Source organism: Trachemys scripta, chromosome 7, assembly GCF_013100865.1.
Source record: "Trachemys scripta elegans isolate TJP31775 chromosome 7, CAS_Tse_1.0, whole genome shotgun sequence".
Taxonomy (NCBI): domain Eukaryota; kingdom Metazoa; phylum Chordata; order Testudines; family Emydidae; genus Trachemys; species Trachemys scripta.
Window position 1 is genome coordinate 24,358,832 of NC_048304.1, and position 22,057 is coordinate 24,380,888.

Here is a 22,057-nt window from a genome sequence, read left to right on the forward strand (position 1 = left end):
GCCCTGGGTGACTGGACTCAGGGCCCCCGGCTTCAGCTTTCTGCCCTGGGCCCCAGCAAATCTAATGCTGACCATGCTTGGAAGACCCTCTGAAACTTGGCTCACAGCCCCCCAGGGGGCCCTGGACCCCTTATTGAAAGCAACTGGCCTGTATGCCAGTTTTGTAGATTTCATTTGCTATTGGATTCAAATGAGGAAGAGAACTCATCACCAAGGCTGCAGTAACTCAAGGAGCCATTGTTTAGTTTGGAAGCTAGCTAAGTTGGTACAATGCTTTGTTGCATAGACATAGCATCTTAAAACTTGCACTAGTAGCCTATCTTCAGGAAAGTCAAGGTCCTAACATGACTTGTGATCCAGCTCTGGATCAGCAAGTTTCATCATGAATGGGAAGGAAGGTGGTTCAGAACTTCAAAGATGGGGTGTACACACACGTGTATGAGGAGTGTTCCTAGACTAGACCAAGTCTGAATTTCAAGGATGGCAATGCATATTTATAATGCATTCAATTCAGCTGTTTCACTCAGAAAAGTGTAAATTCTAGAGATTAGGTTTACGGATCCATGTTATTTAACTACTGCATCAAAGCAGATTTGGTTGAAGGGTCTGAATGTTGTCCCAGGAGAAGTGATTTTACATAATCCTGTAAACATGAACAAGGCTAGTGCTGGCCTGCACAGGCCAGTCTACTTTGTTGGAGTCCACAAATTTCAGCTTTGACTGTACATCTCATGCTGGAAGAGAGACTTTCAAAGTTCATCTCAGTTAAGTGGAGATAAGTTACTCCACTTTGACAAAGAATTTAGGGACACTTTTGAAAGCATAAAAAAACCCAAACACACAAACACCATTGCCTGCATATGCCAAGCAGATTTAGTTAGGTGGAGACACCATCCACATATGGTGCAAATATCCTTTAGCTGATGAACAGGGTGGTCTGTTTTAGCCTTAGGTGTATGTTTCAGTCTGAATACTTTCTTTGTCCAATTGTAAGTTTCAGAAGCTTGTGATTTCTCTGCAGCTCCAGTATAAAAAAGGACCATAGCTTGTTAACACCTATATTTGTGTAATAAACTGGTTGATTAAAAATTAAATATTTAGGCTTCCTCTCCACTCCAGAGAATGTATTTTCAGCCAATAGTGGGGACATTTAAAATTAAATAGTTTCCCTACACCCCACACACTTAAAACATGTTTCCCTAGTGTAATTCAGGCTCAATTCCGAGTTGTGGTGCAGAAAGTTGTAAAGTGTTCCTCCTATTTTAAGATGCTGAGCTCCCAGCTTGCCAGTACTATGGTAGAGCAATGTTAGGCAAAGCCATTACAATCTTTGCCTAATTAACATCTCATGCCACACTATTTAGTGAGACTGCTATAAGTCTGCAGATGCATGTATGTGCTAGCAGCTCAATGAAGACTGAAAGCAATGCTGCTAAGATAACAAAGAAATCCATTGCTTCCAACTCAGATCTGCTGCTTGATTCATGTCTGCCAACTTAAAGTTTAAACTCACTGTGGGATCCATAATGGCAAAAGCAAGCTGGCTCTTATTCCCTCTTAGATCCCAAATTGTTTATGTTCCAAGGTTAATTACCTTGTTCAGCCTCTGTTAAGCTAGTAGGGTTGCCAGGTATCACCAAGGGGATAGTTTATCCTAGCCTCCAAGAATCTTTGGCATGCAAGAAGAGAATGTGACTTGCAACTCTGAGTAGACTTTGCAGGGCTGGCAGCTGGACAATTTTTTCTGCTCTATTAACTGAACAAATCAGAAACATTGAACCCCCATAATGTTTCTGAAGAGTAACTCCTGTTCAAGTTCATTGGAAAAACCTAACACTAGTCCAGAAGTGCATAATGAACAGACTAGCATTAAAAATTACAGGGCAAGTTAAATCCCACATTAGTTGGTTCTGTTGTAGAGCTAGCTATCAGGTGCTTACCAACACCAGAAAATAGCAGCTGCCAACTTACCCTTCTATCCTGCTGAAGGGAACTCAGCACGTTTCAGAGCACATGCAATGCAGACAATTTCTAAAGCCAGCTTCAGCATAGATTACTTACTGGCAGCTACAGTTTGCACATCAGCTACAGACCATGATTAGGAAGCAATCAAGAGGTATATCACAGAAAGCAGATTCTAGAGTCAGTGCATTCTAGAGTTGGGGGGGGGGGGGGGGGGGAGAAGGGATAGCTCAGTGGTTTGAGCATTGGCCTGCTAAACCCAGGGTTGTGAGTTCAATCCTTGAGGAGGCCACTTGGGGATCTGGGGCAAAAATCAGTACTTGGTCCTGCTAGAGTCCAGCCCCCTGCCTTCACTATGACCTTTCAAGGTCCCTTCCAGTTCTAGGAGATGGGATATCTCCATTAATTTCTAAATTTCTATTTCATTGATTTGATCAGAGTGGCCTGAGCCATCTTCCCTAGAGGTAGAAGAGCCATAGGAGTAGTCTAGAGACATCCCATCCAATATCCTGAGCCATCACTCCATTTTAGGAGCACCTACCCACACTGCTAGACTGGAGTCTCCCCTTTTAAAAGTCCTCCATTTTATTCCATATCTGGTAAAGTGTGATGGCAGCAGGGCCTGCTCGCAGCTCACTACTAGCATCTGTTGATTCCTTATTCAGGAATAATCTTAAAGGTTTGCTGGCCTGCATTTATTGTATTTAAGAGCTTAGCTAAGGTACAGTCCAGACAATTTAAACTGGGTAAGGTGGATGGTTTGTATTCATTCACACTCTCCTAAAGCTCTGAAGGAGCCATGTGTCCAGCCTCTTGAAGCATTAAGTGCTTTGTCTAACCTAATCTGTAGCAACTGAGTAGTTTATTCTACTGATTAGTTGTTCAGAGCCAGAGAGGGAAGTGTGCTTAAAAAACCTACACCACCATCCTCTGACTAGGTGTATGAAAGGGAAACAATTATGTATGAGTTTCCCAAATTGGGGTGTTCACTTCAAAGCCTAGGCATTCATTTGATGTGCTAAACCACTGTCTGTACCAGTAGCTTTTAAGCACCTTTGGACCCTGCTCAGTGGTCTTAACAGCATCTCCCTCAGCTAGCATATTGTGTGCTCTGGCACACTAAGTGAATAAAAGTGGTAGCTGAGTTAGTGTAAATGTTCATGAGAAATTTTAGTTCAGGAGGCACACGTGCTCCTCTCTGTGGAATGGCAGATGTCTGCAAGTCATTAGCTTGTTTAGTAATGCCCGTGTAACACTAATAATCTAGTTAAGACAGCACCAAGGTCAGGGTTGTCTACCACTATACACTAAAGCTTGGGAGAGTGAACAGAAATAGGGGATTTAAATTAGTATCTTCCCCTGTGCAAATAGCAGAATAGGCTACTATAAAAGCATTTGGAGGGCAGGTTTACTGCAGGTGCCGGCCTTCAAAAAGCAGAGAGGCAATATCTTTACTTAAAAGCTAAAGTGGACATGGTCCACACCCAGATTTGTATATTGCAACAGAGGCCCTGAAGCTTTGCTGTAAAGTAAGGTGTACAGGATATTCCAGTTCTAGAGAGAAGTGTCTTCAGGCCATAAAGTAATGGCTTGTGCTGGCACTCCCTTGTTTGCTTTCAAGCCATCAGGTTATGATGTTTTAAGTTACTGTTCATTAAGATTTCATCAGCATAGAGCCACTAGCTGTGATTTCACCATTTCATCAACTTAACAGGCTGTTTGACCTGCACTCAGTTATGATGCTGGGTTGACAGAAGAGGAGCTGGCTGGACCATCAATTATCAGATTATGTACAACTATGGAGTCTTCCTAGTTCTTTGGGCCCTGTGCCAGCCTTAATACTACTAGTACCAGCCATATCGTATTCCATTTTAGATCTCTAGGTTCAGTCAAAGGGCAAGATGTGATGTTTATGAAGATTTGAAATTGTCACTGCCTCTCCCAGGAAGAGGTTTAGTCTATAGCTAGCAGAGTTTTTGTAATTTAACTGGCGTTTGGCTTTAGGATCAGGCATGGAAGGGAGATAAGGACCAAGTACAGTAGTGCTGTGGTGACAGGAGTTTTAATCACTTCAACTGTTTCTCAAATGGCAGCACAACTCAATGAACTCCCTGGCTTTCACTAGCTCGGAGTGCAATACAAAACCAAGTTCTCCTGTGTGCTAGGTGCTACTTTCCCACAAGCCTAATTCTCCCAGAAAAGTTAAAGTAACTCAAGTTATTGATTTTTATCCTGAAGATAAGTGGTTGGTTTGATTTTGTACCAGTTTCCATCACTGCTTCCAGACTAGCTTGAGCCAGGTTTGTAGCACAACAGTGCCCTTTAAAAATAGCCTTAGAAACACTAATATTAGGTGTCCCCTTATGAGTAGGCTACAAAGGGAGAGCAGCTGACAGGAGTGTTCTGGATAATCTGAAGTGGTCTGACCAGGGCTCTTAAGGTGGGTGCTAGAGTACAGACAGCAAGGCTTAAGATGCTATATATACACCCTGAGCCACTCAAGGTATAGCTACAGTGCAATTAAAAACTAGCGCTAGCCCACTTGGGCTTTGGCTAAAGGAATGTTTGGGCTCAGGCTCCAGCCTGAGTTCTGGGACAGTCCCATAATCCAGGCTCTAGCCCAAGTGTCTACATGTCAATTAAATAGCCCCTTAGCCTGAGTTGGTAGGCACAGGCCAGCCACAGGGGTCTAACTGCAGTGTAGACATATCCCTCAGTGTATCCTGTCCCAGCTTCACTGGCAGTATGTCATCCTCTACCTTAGCTTAAAATTTGGAAGCCTTAAAGTTAAACTGCTCATGTCAGTGCTTGTGCCATGTATGCATGGCACAAGAGGTCACTTTTAAGACGGATTGATATTTGAACCTCAATAAATCACTGCTGAGACAGGTAATTAACTGAACCTGTATCTACCTAAATCAGTATATATAAAAATGGGGTGTAAACGTGTTAGTCACACATTAGCAAAGAGGGTGGCTTCATAGTCAGCTACGGAAATAGCATATCAAAAGCCCGTAAGTTAAATTGTAAAGTGTCCCCAACTCCACCCAGGTTCAACTGAGCAGGTTGGGTTTTTAACTGCAATGTGAAAGCTGGAAGCTGTTCTGACAGCCTGTGGTGAAGACACAAAACCCCCCACCCCATACACATGCAGTCCATACTTAGTATGCCACTGATCTGGTGTAACTGTTGCAAGTTAAGGCTGTAACTTTCTTGAGCTATATTCAGTAGCAGCTTCTAGACCAATTTGTTCTATTTGTTCACAGGAGGTGTATGCTGGAATGCAGCTTATCAGTGCATTCTTGGTGCAACCAAGTCAGTTTATTCAATGACAAAGGGCGTGACAGGAAGTGGTTTTTAGAAGTAATCCCACCCATGGCAACAGGAGCTCTACTTGTCTGTTTTTCCAGTACACAGCAGACAAGGCAGCAGAGGTCTAGAAACAGCTAGAGCTGTTCATTCCTACAGATGAAGTCTAAATGGCACTCTTCTAATCAGCATGCACCTGAAAGGCAGTTGGTACATCCTCAGCGCAACAAAAACCACCACTGTTAGAGGTCAGAGCTGACCGCTTGTTCACTTAAAGCAAAGGTCCCCACAAGCCTAGAGCTAAGCCAGCTGCTTTTGCTTCCTAGTTCTACTTCTAAAGGAAAGTGGCAAAACTGGGAAAGCTAATTACCTGGGATAGCCAGCCTGCCTCCTGCCTTCAGTGACAGGCTTTCAGTACAGAATTGGATTTACACTGCTTCCCTCAGAAGCTCCATGGTTCAGAGAGCCATAACTGTAGTGAGACCTCGATAGCCCATATGTGCACCAAGATATCAATTGTCAAGAGTTCCTGAAGGACTGCCACTCTAGCTGGTTAAATAATGTATGTAAAAAAAATAAACTTTTATAGTATTTAAAATTAAGTTTGGAATTGACAACCTGTATTAAGGCCTGAACTATAATCTATTAAAATTGTTTAAATTAAAATACTCAAGCAGTATATATGAAACCTCAGCAGCAAAGTCCAACTACTGAGCTAATGTAAATCAGTGTTAAGCACTAAGCCAGCCTTTGACAGCACTAGCATAGATATGTCATTTCTGATTATTCAAGTTTAATGGCCTCTTCATTCAAAGTAGAGAAACCAATTTTCCACTGCCAATCAAGGATTAGAAACTACATGTCAAAATGAGAACTACTGGTTCTCAAATCTTGAAGGAGACAGTGACCACAAACAGTTCTGTTCACTAGCTATAGTTAAGCATTAAATGCAAGATATATTACACAAGTTTAGAATCCAGCATATTTAAGCTAAAAAACTTGAAGTCCTCTTGCTTGTAAGAAGCCAGGAAGAGTGGAGAAGTGTCCTATTTTTTGCTTGTGAAACAGCAAAGTTTAGACATTATAAAAGTCCCCATATTAAATCCTAGCAATACAAGCAAGGCTTAAGAGACTTACTCTAGCACAGCTGCTAATCTTGATTCAGAATACTAATCCTAGAGTTGCAGTTTTAAATGAGACAAGTTCTTAGTTGATGGCAGCCATTAGATTTCATACGAGACTGAGCTGAAGCAAGACTTGCATGCTGACCTAGTCTAAGCACTGTTACAAGGTGGTTGAAGTGAAAATTCATTAATATCACAGGCAAAGCACTATATTTTGCAACAATCAATTGCACAAATACAAAATGGGAAATGACTGCCTAACTAGGAAGAAAAGGTACAGCAGAAAAGGCCCTGAGGATTATAGTGGACCACACTAATTGAGTCAGTGCAATAGCATTGCAAAAAAGCAAACATTCTGGGATGTATTACCAGGAGCATTGAAAGCAAGATGTAAGTAATTCTTCCACTCTATTTATCAGGCCTCAAAACTGGAGTACTGTGTCCAGCTCTGGGCACCACACTTTGGTAAAGAGGGACATATTGGAGAGCAACAAAAGAATGTGAGGTCTAGAAAACATGACCTATGAGAAGATTGAAAGAATAGGGTTTTTTAGTCTGAAAAAGAGAAGACCGAGGTGGGACATAAGTCTTCAAGTACATTAAAAGGTTGTTACAATGAGACAGGTGACAAGTTGTTCTTGTGCTTAGCTACCCTTACAGCTAGGAAGTTTTTCCTAATGTCTAACCTAAGTCTCCCTTGCTGCAATTTAAGCCCATTACTATGTATCCTATCTTCACTAGTTAAGGAGAACACGTTACCTAGGGAAGTTGGGGAATGTCACTGGAGGTTTAAGAACAGGTTAGACAAGCCTGTCAGAGGATGTCTAGGTAATATTCAGTCCTGCTTCAGTGCAGTGAACTGGACTAGATCTATCAAGGTCCTTTCCAGTCCTGCATTTCTATGACTAAATAGCCATTTGTTTTTAATAGGTAGCCTTGTTCAGTTGGTGACAAGCAATAGGTGCTTGACTAGCTACTCAATGCTACTAGATTTTCTATTATTGCAAGAGGTTTCCTTTAAATTTTATGTACATGGAAACTCTTTTCAATGTCTTGATTCACTTCAGATTTGCAGGCTTAAAGTAATGGGGCCCTAAACGTGAACTCTCCTTGAAGAGAGGGTCTTGTCACAGCTTTCAGCCTGAGACACTGCTCCCAGGAAAGCATTCCAGATCCCCATGGTCACAAGCAGAGGGGAAAGAGGCGCTCACCTCCTTCTATACTGGAGAACAGCAGTCCTCCAAGTCAGTAAGTGAAGCTCAGGTAGACAACTTTTTTCTGTAAGATTTGAAACATCTTATAGCAGAATGTAAGAAGATCCCACATTTGGCTTTGCACCAACAGATATTCTGTCCTGAAGTCCAACCACTTGTGTTTATAGGAAGAGGATCTGAAGTAGCAGGGACTCGTCCCCACTTTTACCAACTGCATAGCTTGCTATGGCTATGCTTGAAGACAAAAGGAATATAAGCCGTTTTGTCTGCTGTCCCAGTTTTCCCCCTTTGTGGTAGCCCATCCCTAGGAAATGAGACTGACACCATTCAGGAGACAAGCTGAAAAGTCTTCTTACTCTTCTTGTGCCCAGGAGGGGTCTTTAAAATCAGTTTCATTTTCTGGTTAGCCTACCAGGAGTCATGGGTACAGTGAGTTTAACCCTGTAGATGCAATAGCCACTGACATTTATTCTAGGTCTACTGGCACTGAACTCTAGCTACTAGCTCATATGTATGTTATCTGGTCTCTTCTGTCTGGAGTTCAATTATACAAGTCTGATTGTTCTGTTCAAGTATCTTAAAAGCAACTCAGATTTGAGGGGCCCCTGTTGTCATGCCATCGATGGCATTTCTGTAAACCCACCATCTCACAAACTGAGAAGTCACAGGTAACCACACAGTGGGAAACATTCACAAGCATGTGATAAATATGTCCTCCAACACAATTGCATGTCTATTTAGTTACAGCTAACAAGACTCCATAATGCTACAAATACACAAGCTAAATCAAATACCCAAGTGTTCACTGTGTCTGCTTCATTATTTGTGGGCCAAGTAGCAGAGATTCTCCCTCCTACTGTTTGAGTTCCTTAGATCCCAAGCTAGCATTGCACTTCAGAGTAGTTTCCATAGGGTGTGGAACCAGCTATGGCATACCTTTGTGCAGTCCATTTTGGATGGGAAAATAGTTTTCAGAGACAAGCAATAGAATGTAAAACATACAAGTTTTGATTAACAGCTGAGGATGAGTGCATCAACACCAGGTGGACACTGAGCAAATAGAGGTTGTCATTGACTGTCAGTTTATGGTGAGGGGAGAAGGGCCACTGTGCAATCCTTTTCCTCATAGAAAATGATCTTTCACAAGGACCCTGGTTAGCCAAGGGAGAGGATGACATGGACAGACTAAGCCAGGGTTTCTCAACCCATGGGACGTGATCCAAAATTGGGTCAAAGTGTTTCAAAGGGTCCTGCCCTCACTAATCCTGCAGTAGTAGCTCCTGCAGTTCTGGTCCCATGGGGCTGGTTGGGCTCAGCTCCCTGCTCCAGGCACTGCACCCTGGTGCACAGGGTCACAGCGCTACTTGTGTTTGGTCCAGCTACCTTTTGTCATGATGGGGAGCCAGCCAAGCCTAGTTTGAGTGAGTGGTATTGTGACTCCATGCAACTCAACATGGGAAGCAGGGAGCTGATCCCAGCCAGTCCTGTGGGACAGGAACCACCACTATGGCACACGGGTGCTTGTTTAGTGTGTATATTATATGTGGGGGGTAAGAAATATTTATGAAGCTCGTTTGGGGGGAGGGGAGGTTTGCACCAAGACTATTTACTGGTTTTAATAGGCCATCAAGGTTCACAAATGCCTCTAACTTTAATGGCCCTTTCAGGTTAGGGTTGAAGTCTGGTGACAAGGAGATATGGGAAGCTTTAGCTACAGAAAGCTTACAGCAGTAGCTGTAGAGTACTTCAGTGTTAAAAAACAAATTGTATCTGCTTAGTTTCACCAGGCCTGTGTCTTCACTGTAAAAAACCCTCTTCAGTAAAGAAGTCACTGTAAAATCTTGGGAGGCCACCTCCTTGTAGTTTACACTATGAGGCAACTATGCCTCTCAGCTAAGCTACAGTACCTTGTCTCCAATAAGATTTCATACTGGGCTGGTGAATACATGTTATTTATCCTGTGATCGAGATTCCTTTTTAAGCAGCAAGACAAAGCCCAAGTTTCAGTGGTCTTGTTACCATCACTAATCCTGGCAACTTGATGCCAAGTTGTTTCAGTTTTAGTGTAAACTGTTAAGTGGAGTTAAATTTGATTACTGGAACTCACTGAGGCTGGGTCTATACTACCCGCCGATTCAGGCGGGTAGAAATCGACCTCTCGGGGATCAATTTATTGCGTCCTGACAGGACGCGACAATCGATCCCTGAATCGACACTCTTACTCCACCAGCGGAGGTGGAGTAAGCGCCGTCGACGGGAAGCCGCAGAGGTCGATTTTGCCGCCATCCCTACAGCGGGGTAAGTCGGCTGCGATACATCGAATTCAGCTACACTATTCGCGTAGCTGAATTTGCGTATCTTAAATTGACACCACCCCCCCCCGTAGTGTAGATGTAGCCTTAGAGTCTTCCCCTCTCCTAAATTTGACCTGTCAGCATCTATTGCTGTGCTGTTAAAGCTTCCTATAGTCATTACTGACAAACCCAGTCTCAGCAGACTGCCCCACAAGACACTTTTGCTCAAGCTTTTGTTTTAATGCAGTTCTGGGTCCCATGGATGAAGAAATCTAACCAGTCTCATCAAGGCTTGGAGTTAAATCCCTCACTCTTTGTCCCTGCTACGCAGCATTTTGTAATTGGCACCCAGCACAATTGCATGCATCTGCATAGCACACATTGCCCAAAATATTAACTGCCACTAAATGTAGCAGATTGTATCCTCCTGCAACCTTAGGATAAACTCTTCATCACTTTATCCATACCAGTCAACACACCCTCTACCGCTCCCTCCAACAGGCTTTAATTTCTACCTCCAATACATACCAGAATGCACCCAAAACTTCAAACTGACACTCTAAGCAAAACAAATGACCTCATGCATTTGCGAAGGCAACACAGCCATAGTGTTGCTGAGGTACAATGAATATTGAATCAGCACATCATAAGCAACACAATAGCTGACATTCTAGGAGTTATCTGGAAGACAAATGTCATACTCCTCCCCCAATAAATGTTTAGTCAGAAAGATTTGGTGAAGTATCTTCAGGCAGAGATCAGCTTGTAGCAGCTATCACAGTAGTTTTCCTGAGTAGCTCAATCCAATTTCTGCAAGCTCTGTGCTTTAGAGCCTAGCATTAGATTTCTTTAGGAAGTCTATTTGCATAGATCTGGGCTTGCACCTTAAGGCCAATGTTTGCCCCAGTGCTGGTTTCACTTTAGTGCAGGAATGCAACTAGTAGGCTGTCTGAAGTTTGACACTTGAGGTAAAAAACTGATTTCAGTTAATAGGTATTAGTTTGTTGGCTACCATTTGTCTAGAAGAGACAACATTATGCTTCTGTCAGCTCAGTTGCTTTAGACCTCAATGTCTGCTTGGAGTGTCCTCTTTAGGAGAGATACAATCAAAGTTGCTAAGTTTAGCTAGGGTAGAATGTTCAGCAGCACTTCGATACAAGCAAGATCTGGCTTGAAGACTACTTAAAGGAGATGGACCATGAACTTCAGGTAAAGGGATTGAGGGTCCATAGCCCAGATTCATTTTCTGAACTCAATGCATATGCTTCCTTGTCTCATCTATTAAGAACATTAAGCTGTAGAACAGTTTGACAGGTCTGGGGATTTTAAGGTCTTTATGTATCCTGCATATGATGCTCTACATCGGGGTGGCCAACCTGAGCCTGAGCAGGAGCCAGAATTTACTAATGTACATGGCCAAAGAGCCATAGTACGATGTCAGCAGACCCCACATCAGCTCGCTGTGCCTCCCTCGCCTCCCGATCAGCTGTCTCATGGCATGCAGGAGGCTGGGGGGCGTGGAGTGGGGGCAGGGCCTGTGGCAGAGCCTGGGGTTGAGCAGTGAGCGCCCCCCCCCCCCGCACATTGGAAAGTTGGCACCTGTAGCTCCAGCCCCAGAGTCTGTGCCTAGGGAAGGAGCCACATATTAACTTCTGAAGAGCCAGATGTTCTGGTGCCATAGGCTGGCCACCCCTGCTCTACATGGTAGAACTTTGCAGTGTGAATTGTGTTGCTGCAGCACAGTGCAACATCAGTAAGGAGACATGAAAATTGAGCCTGAACAGACTAGTCAGTTCACTGGAGCACTGCTGCTCCAAGCTAGCATGTTTCTCAAGGGAGCTCCTGTGGACAAAAACATAGGTATAATATTGATAGGGCAGGGAATACATTTACAAAACAGAAGGGAAGCAGCTTGCTTAGTTTTAGAGGAGGCTGGTTGCCAAAATAAACTCAGTTTGCAATAAGGTTTCTTAACCCTCAGCCACTGGAAAGTAGGATGGAAAGATGATATCTCAGCAAGTGAAGTTCAAGCATCAGTTATTTTTGCACAATTACCAGAAATTCATGAGTGAATAATTAATGGCTTCTTTAACCATTTCCCCTACCTAGTAGGCTATGTAGGTCTGCAAAGCACTAAAGCTATGGTGCCAAATAAAAATCTTACGTTTCCAATTAAAAATGCAACCAGGCATAAGACTTAATATTTTGCTATAATGATATGATGTCTAGTAGTTTAGAATAAGGGCACCATACAGCCCAGTTTTAACACTCATTTTTAGTTTATGGACTTTCCATGTTAGAACAGTGAGTAACATTGAGTCCTAACTCTAAATAAGCGCAAGAGTTTGATATTTAGAAGTCAAGTCCCTTCTATACTGAAGTTAGATTTCCTCACTCCTTTAAGAGAGGGAATGTATAGATGCATCATTTACCTTGTGCAAGATGCCTTATTCATCCTACTTCACCCACAGTTCACTGAAGCTAGAGCAGGGTGGGGGATTTTTAGATTAATCCATCTTCAGCAGGATCATTATAGGCATATGAATACATTCACATCTGGAAACCAGTAGTTGTGACTAAGCCTGAACTGTTATCCATTTGGAAGTCACTCTTATGAAATGGCTATTACACTCTTGCTTGAAAGGTTATGTTTTAGTTGCATGCCAACAAATTGAGATCCTATGCAGATTTCATCATGATAATCTACATATTAGACCATATAGTCACTCAAGCATGATGCTAATTAAAGCAAGCTGTAGAATTTTAGAGTCACCAAATGTGTATGCTAACTCCCAAGTAATTAATCTTGTTCTTTCCTTTGTCTTATCATTGTGTTCCTTGTTATGGAGTTCATTACACTCATGAGTCTTATTGAAAAGGTTTCCTATAAAAACCATACACAACTATGAAGCCTTTTAAATAAAACAGCATATTCGACTGAACTTTTGGAACCAGAAAAGTGAAGTTTTCCCAATGTTCATTTACTACTTAAGATAGTGAAGTATCACTACCACACAATAGGCAATTGAGACTTCAAAGTTTGTTCAGTTGAGGAATTTATGTTGGTCATAAAATGTCAGCCTGATATTTTAGATTATCTGGTTTGATCACTTTTGAGGCAACATTGTCCCTTTAGTGAGCTTGAGAACTGACAGATTTGAGACCTTGTCTTCACTACAGGAAAAAAGTCAAGTTAAAATCCTAGAGAAGACAAGGGCAGTTTGTTGCTTTCATGTGACAAAGCCATAAACTCAACCTAACTCATCTGAAAGCAAATGGTTATCTTCTTTAGGATTTTAAATTCATTAGAACTTGCATTTTAGGGCTGGTCCACACTAAGCCCCCAGTTCGACCTAAGATAGCTTAAGTCGAAGTATCTTAGTTCGAATTTAAGGTACTTACCTCGGGTCTACACACGGCAGGCAGGCTCCCCCATCGACTCTGCCTACTCCTTTCACGGAGCAGGATTACCAGTGTTGACGGCGAGCACTTCCGGGATCGATTTAGCGCGTCTAGACAAGACGTGATAAATTGATCCCAGAAGATCGATTGCTTGGCGCCGAGCCAGCGGCTAAGTATAGACGTACCCAAAGTCACCTTTGTTCCTAGTGAAGGATAACTCCCACCATTGCTGGCTAACTCTACAGCAGTTTGTTAAACACTAAGTGTAAACCTCTTACTTATGAGCTAAGAAAAATGTGCTTTAGGCCACATTTCAAAGAGTCTAGCTATGCCCCAGAAAGAATTACTGAGTATTTCAGAAGATTAAGCTCTATAATGGAGGGGAAGGAGTGGTCAACCACCAACAACTTTCACCTATTTCTCCTTCACAATAAGCTTCACTGAGAGGCGTTTCCTCTTTAGAATAGGCTCAATGGGTTCCCTCCCTCACCCCTGCCCACTCAGTCCCTTCTCTTTCTCAAACTCTTCCCTGTCCCCCTTCAGGCAGACCATCACCAAAAGACAGGAGTCCTCTACTCATAGCTCACAAGGGTAAGACAGACCTCTATCTTTCAAGAGCTGAACAGTTCATAAAACTTAACCTTATGATCACTGGTTGGTCAATTCTATTGAATACAGAATTAAGTTTGAACTCCCACCCCTCTAGTCTCTAGAGGTGATCCTGGCAGTTACAGGCCAGTAAATTTAATTTCAGAACCAGGCAAACTGAGAGAAACCATAAAGAACAGAATTATCAGACAGAGCTGAGCATCATTTGTTGGGGAAGCATCACAGCTTTTGTAAAGAGAAATCATGCCTTGCCAATCTACCAGAATTCTTTGAGAGTCAACACACACAGCCAACACACTATCAGTAGATAGTGTCAAAGGCTTTTCAGAAAGTCTAAGGTCAAGGGCCCTCACTGAAGGCTCTTAAGCCAGGTAAGCAGACATAGGATAAGAGGAAAGGTCCTTTCATGGATCAGTAACTGGTTGAAAGTCACAAAACAAAGGGTAGGAATAAATGGTCATTTTTCAGACTTGGAAGAGGTAAATAGCAGGGTTCCCCAGATATCTGTACTGGATCAGTGCTGTTGATTATATAAGAGATTTGGGGAAAGGGATAAACAGTGAGGTGAGTAATTTTGTAAGTCCAAAGCAGACTGCAAAGAGTTACAAGGGATCTCAAAACTGGGTGTCTGGACAATAAAATAGCTGATAAAATTCAATGTTGATAAATGCAAAACAATCCCAACTACACATACAAAATGATTGGATCTAAGTTACCTGTTACCACCCAGGAAAGATCTTTGAGTCATTGTGGATAATGAAAATGTTTGCTCAATGTGCAGTCAAAAAGAAAAGCTAACGATGTTCGGAACAATTAGGAAAGGAACAGAGAAAAAAATGCCACTACATAAATCCATGTTGTATTCAGGATGTGAACATTACATCTCATGTTCCGGTCACCCCATCTCAAAAAAGATTAGAATTGGAAGAGGTAAAGAGAAGGGCAACAAAATTTAGGGTATGGAAACAGCTTCCCTATCAGGAAAAATTTTTAAAAATTGGACTTGTCAGTTTGGAGATAAGAGGGTATATGATAGAAGTGTATAAAACCATGAATGGTGTAGAGAACATGAATAGGGCAGTGTTATTTATGCCTTCACATAAGAACCAGGAGTCACCCAATTAAAATAGGCAGAAAGTTCAACACATAAGTACTTCTCCACACTGTCAACTTTTGGAACTCATTACCAGGGGATGTAGTGAAGGCCAAAAATATAACAGTTCAAAATAAATTAGATAACTTCATGGAGAATAGGTCCATCAGTGGCTATTAGCCAAGATGGTCAGGGATGCAACCCCGTGGTCTGGGAGTCCTTAGCCTCAGATTGCCAGAAGCTAGTAGTGGATGACTGGGGATGGATCACTTGATGGCTTCTTTTTATTCCTTCTGAAGCACCTGGTATTGGCGACTGTCAGAAGACAGGACACTGGGCTAGATGGACCATTGGTCTAACGCTATATGGCCATTCTGGTGTTGAACTGCAAGGAAACCATTAGGCACTTCATGCCTACAACCATGTCATCTGGAGAGTGACCACAAGCTAAGGCCTAATCAACTTTGGCATCAGGAACATCTATCAAGCCCTTGAGAGGAGAAGGGAGCATGTCAGAGGCTGTTCCATATGGCACCTTAGTGTTAACATGGCACATAACCCCAAGTCTTGAGCAACACTGCCTATGCAGGCACCCTTCGGTATAGAGGTGAGTGTACCAGCCAAGCTATAGTCACAACTCAAGAACAGCTGTTCCTTTGCTTTCACGTCATAAGGGCCAAAGGTCTGCTCTGTAGTATTTCTCCAGTTAGTACTCTATCACAAGCAAATGAAAGATCAGTGATGGCCTTAGCTTGTTTTCAGTAGAATCAGCAGTGGGACTTTTGTTACCAGCATAACCCCTGCAAAGCACTCCAATCACAGCAGCTGAGGGGGGGGGGGGGCGCTCTACCTGCCAGGACAGAAGCAGCACAGCAAATCCTGTCTTCCTGAACAAGGCAGACAGTCTTCGCTTTCCCAATGGATAGGAATAGGCTTAGCCAACCTCTGGGCAGGCCAGAGCCCTGAGGGTAGACAAAGTTGGGGTTTAAGTCTCATGTCTCACGGAGTCATGTAAGGCAGTACAAGTGTGCCAGAGCACCCTGGGATTTAGGCAGAACTCCCCCACACCGAGAGCCACACCACAGATTTGTTAGAGACCCTGGTAAAGGTCCCCTGCCTTGGTAGCTGTCTCTAGTCAGCACTAGGGAAAGGCAGCCAGATGAGCTGGTTTGGCAACCACCGCCCTCAGAGCCAAACACACCTGCCTTGGGAGTGTCAGCTGGGCTCCTCCTTAGGGCCCCACCCAGCCACCGGGGACAGGCTCCGCCACACCCCAGCACAGCCTCCCACCCAGAAGGAGCCCTTCCCCTGCCCAGGGTCAGCTCCAGCCCCGTGCAGCCCCAGAAGGAGGGCGCTCCCAGCCCCAGGTGGTCTCGGGTCAGCGGCCGGAGGCCTGTGGCAGCCCGTAAGTCTGGCGGTGAACGCCACGGCTCTAGCCCGCAGCAGGAGCTAACGAGCGGCCCAAGAGCAGCGCCAGCCGCCGCAGAGGCAAGGGCCGCCCGGCTAGGGCGAGCGACACACCCCACGCCCGGGGTGGGCGAGCCCCTGACCGACCCGCCAGCCCAGCCCGCGGTAGCCAGAGGCGGCTTGTCCCCTGGCCACGCTAGGGCGCGCGCCTGTCCCGGGGCAGGGCTCCCGCCCGGACTCACCGATGGAGACCAGCTTGATGCTCTCCCGCTCCAGGAACTCGAGCGCCACCGAGACGTTCTCCAGCTGCATCTGGCGGAAGGTGGGGCGCTGGTGGTACTTGCGGTACATGCGCTTCTGGCTCAGCACCTCCAGCAGCGCGATGAGCCGCAGCCCGTCGCTCAGGTCGCTCTGCAGGTTGCCGATGCGCTTGTTCACGCAGCGGAGGTGCTCGTTGCACCAGCGGGTGAACGTGTTCTGCTGGATCCGCTTCCAGGGCGCGTCCTCCGCCAAGTCCTTCTCGGTCACCGGCATGTCTGCCTGCTGCTCCGCCTCGCCGCGGCCCGCGGGCTGCTGCTGCTGCTCTAGCCGCCGAAACTGGAGGGTCTGGCTCCGCGGGCTGCTGCCGCCACCGCTACTGCTGCTCCAGCCTCTGCTGCGAGCCCCCTGGCCCCGCGCCTGCGTGCTGCTCATGCTGGGGCGGCCGCCCCGCCTTCTCCGCGGGATGAGCGAGCTGACTCCGCCCGGGCGCGCTCCCTCCTCCTAGGCGGCGGCGAGCTCAGTGCCAAGTGCACGCGAACAAACCTGCGGGCAAAGGAGCAGCGGCGTTAGCAGCCTCACCCAGGCAGGATCCGGGCTCATCTCCCTCCCCTGCAACTAGGACTCACCTGTGTGTGTACTCCCACCCAGCCTAGGCGCCTGCCTCCTCCCCGGGCTTTAAATACCGTCCGGGGCACGGGGCTTGGGCCCCGGAGGCGGCCAGAGGTGAGCACAGCTGTGCCGAGGTCAGAGAACTCAGACTGTGATTGCAGCCCCTTATCATATCATTAGGAATCAGGGACGGAAAACGCCTCCTACCTCGCTCTAGCCCCAGCAGGGTCTTTGTCCCCTTCAGCGGCGTGAAGAACTTCTGCTGCTTCGTTACCATCTAGTAGTGAGATGAGAGACCTGCTGTGCTGCTAGTGCCTAGTCTCTTAACTAGCTAGGAGGGAAACGCCCGCACTTTGCATTATTACTTTACTGCATTGTTCTATAAACTCAGCCCCTCCAGGGGTGGTGCAGGATTTTGTGATCTAAAGAGGCGTGGGAAAAGGTTGGGCTTGTAGCTAGCGTAGCAGGGATAGCCTGCAAACACTTTGAGGCAGGGACTATACAATGCCAAGGTCAGTGTGGGGGCCCCTGGGGATTTACCTATTCTATTCCTCAGTTTCCCCATGTATTAAACGAGGATAACAGTGCTGTACACCACAGGAGTTGTTGGCCCTCATTTGTTAGGGCTGGGTTTTTGTACCAGTTTATATAATTTTTCAGTGTAAGCGTCTAATTGTGTGGATGCGCTTATACTGATGTACATCAAATACAGTTACATTGGTACAAGCACAGTGTGTAAACGAACCCTTAATGTTAGTAAAGCGCTTGGCGATCTTTGCATGAGAAGCAGTAAATAAAAACAAAGTAGCATATAGCTGCAAGTGTTGATGACTTGTTTTATATTCTTAAAAAACGGTAAAATTCTTTGTTATAAAACATGGTAAAATAACCTAGCCATTAAAAGCCAGTAGATGTAATATAAGGAGTATAACACCTTTGTGTACATCCCAGTTGCTGTTTCGTTATTTTTAAGGGAGTATCAGTGCTCATAACAATGACAATAGCTTATAGAACTGATCCTGCAATGAGCTCCATGCATGTGGGTGCACATGTCCAGCTGCACCGAACAAGCTGCAGGATGAGGATTCCAAATCATGCATAGTGAGGATTTTGCCACAATTTCAGCCATTTGTGGCCATCCCTCATATAGCTGTGCCTTTGCAAAACCCCTAGTGTAGACAGGTTTAAGTGCTGCAAACCATAATTTGCAACATTGCAGTTTACTCCAGTTTCAAGCTTGGGTAAGCGCCACAGGTCAAAATAGAGGCTTTAGCTGTCCACAATAGTGTTTTGTACCCGTGCAGCCATACTGGGGCTGGCCACCAGTGGTGGTCATCCAGGCAAATCCTCAATGCAGATGAGGCCTCTGACTGTAAACTCTTTGGAACTGGGATTTGTTTTCTTATATGTCTATGAAATGCTATGTTCCCCAATGGTGCTATTTAAAGAATAGGAGTTATAACTTGGGGCAGGGACCGGCCCCTTTATTATGTTTTTACACCGTGTAGCACAATGGGGTCCTGATCTCAGCTGGGGCCTCCCAGAGCTACTGTAATAAAAATAATTAATAAATAACTTTACTCCTCCAGTGTCAGTAGGACTCAGTACACTCAGAAATAATGGTTGAAACCTTAATTTGTGAAATCCCTATAACTAATCCTGAGTCAGATCATGAATTCTTTCCCCAATAGGCAAATTTCAAACCCTCATAAACAAACTCTGAACCTTAATATAAATATTCAAACTGGATAAAAAAAACTGGAAAAAATCTAATCCCCATAAAGAAAAAAATGTGTGAATACAATAAATTTGTAACTGGCATATTAAAAGTCTGGCAGACAGGGCAGATGATCTTGTGGTTAATACACCAGGGTGGGGCTCAAAAAACCAACATTCAATTCCTGCATCTGCCACAGACTTCCTGTGTGATCATGGACGAGTCATGTAGGCCCTAATCTCGCAAACACTTATGCACTGGTGTTTATGTCGGTGAGACCGTTCATGTAGTTAAAGCTAAGCAGGCTCAGGGCCTTAATGTCAATGTCACAAGGGGTATGTCTACACAGCAATTAAACACCCGTGGCTGCCTTGTCAGCTGACTCAGACTCAGGGGACTCAGGCTACAGGGCTATAAACCTGCAGTGTCGAGGTCTGGGTCTGTTGACCTTGGATGTCTACACTGCAGTTTTATAACCCCACAGCCTAAGCCCAAGATAGCTGACATGGGCCAGTCACAGGTGTTCAACTGCAGTGTAGACATACCCTTGTATCTCAAGTATCAGGGGGTAGCCGTGTTAGTCTGTATCTACAAAAACAACAAAGAGTCTGGTGGCACCTTAAAGACTAACAGATTTATTTGGGCATAAGCTTTCGTGAGTAAAAACCTCACTTCTTCGGATGCAATTTCTCCATATGTAAAATGGAGATGGTGATGATTGATGATACTTTCTTCCTCCCTAGCCTCTTGGTCTATCATCTTATCTATTTGGACTGTAAACTCTTTAGAAGAGGGACTGTGTCCTACTATGTGATTTTACAGTGCTTAGCACAATGGAGGCCTGATCTTCATTTGTTACTTCTAGATGCTATCAGACTACTACTAATAAGAATTGTTAAAAGGACATCTAAGATAAGACGGTGTTTTTAGGGATACCAAATAAGGCTTGAGCTTTCACCCATTTTATCTGACTAATTTATTGGCGTACCACTCCCTTCCACTAACTTACAACTTGCTACTGACTCATTTGATGACAATGAAGAATCAATAGGACTACCTTATTTGGAGTTGTTACATCAGAATTTCCCCCAGTTTAGTGGTATTTTTCACTGTAAATATGTGTAATTAAAGGGTATAGTCAGCTGTCTATATATGCCTTCTCCCCTAATTAAAAACCCTTATCTACCAAGTATAGTAGTTTGACAACAACAGCCCTGATCCTGCAAATATATACACATGTACTCAACTTTACTAACAGGAGTAGTTCCACTGATTTCAAGTTGAGTACATCTGTACGCGTTTGCAGCATTGGGCCCATTGTTAATGTGTTTTATAAATATATCAACACACTATTTTTTTTAAAACACAAACTCATACCTGCTACATGACTCTGACTTTGAAGATGCTAGAAGGTGTCAGAGGGAACAAATCTATTAAAACATCATAAATATAATTTTATAAAACTGTCCTGCCTCCTGTACAATAAAATTAAATACCAATTCCCAATTATTTCTTTAAAAAAAATTTTAATGACAACACCTTTATTATAATGAAGTGCAAGGTTATTCTGGATGATCTATAGATAAAGCTAAAGGGTTTTTCTTTTTTCAAACAATATTGTTTCTATGATGTAAACATATCTGCTAGGAAGTAGAATTAGACCACCCAAAGCAAAGATAAAAGTGTTATTAACTCAAACACTGACTAAGCACTGAGTAAGAATGTCCAGATCTAGCCTAATATTTACTTAGGCCCAGCTCCTCTGAGCTATTTAGGTGCCTAATTCCCACTGAAATCAATGGGAGTTAAGCACCTAAATACCTTTGAGGCTCTTGGCCTTAGTGTTTTAAGTGAAAACTAGACAATGGGAGAGCTATGCCAAACGGTAGTTTGCATGCCCATAGTTCCCATGTACCATGGGCACAAGCTGGCACAGCACAGAACTACATATGATAGAAGCTCTGAGGTGGGCTTGTTTCAAAGGCTACTCTGCACGTCACCCTATAATTTGTATTCCTAATTGTGTATCGACCTTGGCACAGGTTGGGAGGAGGTTTTCCCTTTTCTATATAGCAACCCTTTCAACAGCAGGATTTATCAATTGTTTATAATATTTTGTACTTACGCTATTTTTGCTGAAGTCCTGCTCAAAAAAGTATGGGGTAAAAAGTGGAAAAAAATGTTATATCTTTTTCATTCTTCTGTAACTTAAAAATTGTGAAAGGGATTTTTGCTCAAACTTTCCAAAAGAGTTCACCTTTAGCACAGATCCAGCACAGAAAATTTCAACCCAAAAGATGAGTGTTTCATAACATTTTGAGCATGTGCAAACAGGGGGGTTTAATTACAACTGTTTTGCATTTTATACATCTTGCTTCCCTGTCCTCTCCCCACAAAAAGCCAGTATAAAATGTGGGGAGAGCGTGCAGATAGTTACAAAACCAAGTCCAATCAGCCTTGCCACGTGGCTTAAATGGCCACTCAGAATCCCTTCAGTCCCATAAATGTGCATTAGATGATATAGGTAAGCTAGTGGAGTGAATGCTGGACTATGAGGCTGGAGACAGCTGTTTGATGCTTGGCTCTGACCTGCTGTGTGATCTTTGGTAAATGTCTGTGCCTCTATGTCTGTCTTGCCTAGTTAGAGTGTCAGTCCTTTCAGGTAGGACTGTCTCTTACTTGTTTTTTGTAAGTGGCTAGCACAATAGGATCCCAGCCTTGATTCTGTTGTGATATACATAATAGTAATAATAAAGCCCTAATGGGTGGGGGTGGAAGGAGCATTGTTAGGGCTAGTCTACGCTGGCAACACTAAAGCACTGCCCCAGCAGCACTTTAACATGCCTTGGGTGGTCGCGGCAGAGCGACCAGCTCCATGAGAGGCGTAGCTACCAGCGCTGGGAGCACGGCTACCAGCACTGGTGGACTGTTTACACTGGCGCTTTACAGCGCTGAAACTTGCTGCACTCAGGGGGGTGTTTTTTCACATCCCTGAGCGAGAAAGTTGCAGCGCTGTAAATTGCCAGTATAGACAAGCCTTAGGCTCCAAGCAGGCA

General features: G+C 44.1%; 1 protein-coding gene across 5 annotated transcripts in view; it reads right to left on the minus strand.

Annotated features, from left to right (window-relative positions):
* The window catches only part of FLNB (filamin B), a 138,172-nt gene that overhangs the window by 91,370 nt on the left and 24,745 nt on the right, over positions 1-22,057 (minus strand). For 4 of the 5 annotated variants that reach the window (XM_034777876.1, XM_034777875.1, XM_034777873.1 and 1 more), the window contains exon 2: positions 16,657-17,218. In XM_034777876.1, the coding sequence (XP_034633767.1) occupies positions 16,657-17,107 (451 nt within the window). In that variant the 5' untranslated portion in view covers positions 17,108-17,218. Of the gene's footprint in view, positions 1-16,656; positions 17,219-17,491; positions 17,596-22,057 lie in introns of those variants that run through there. The other variant, XM_034777874.1, reaches the window with a different exon arrangement.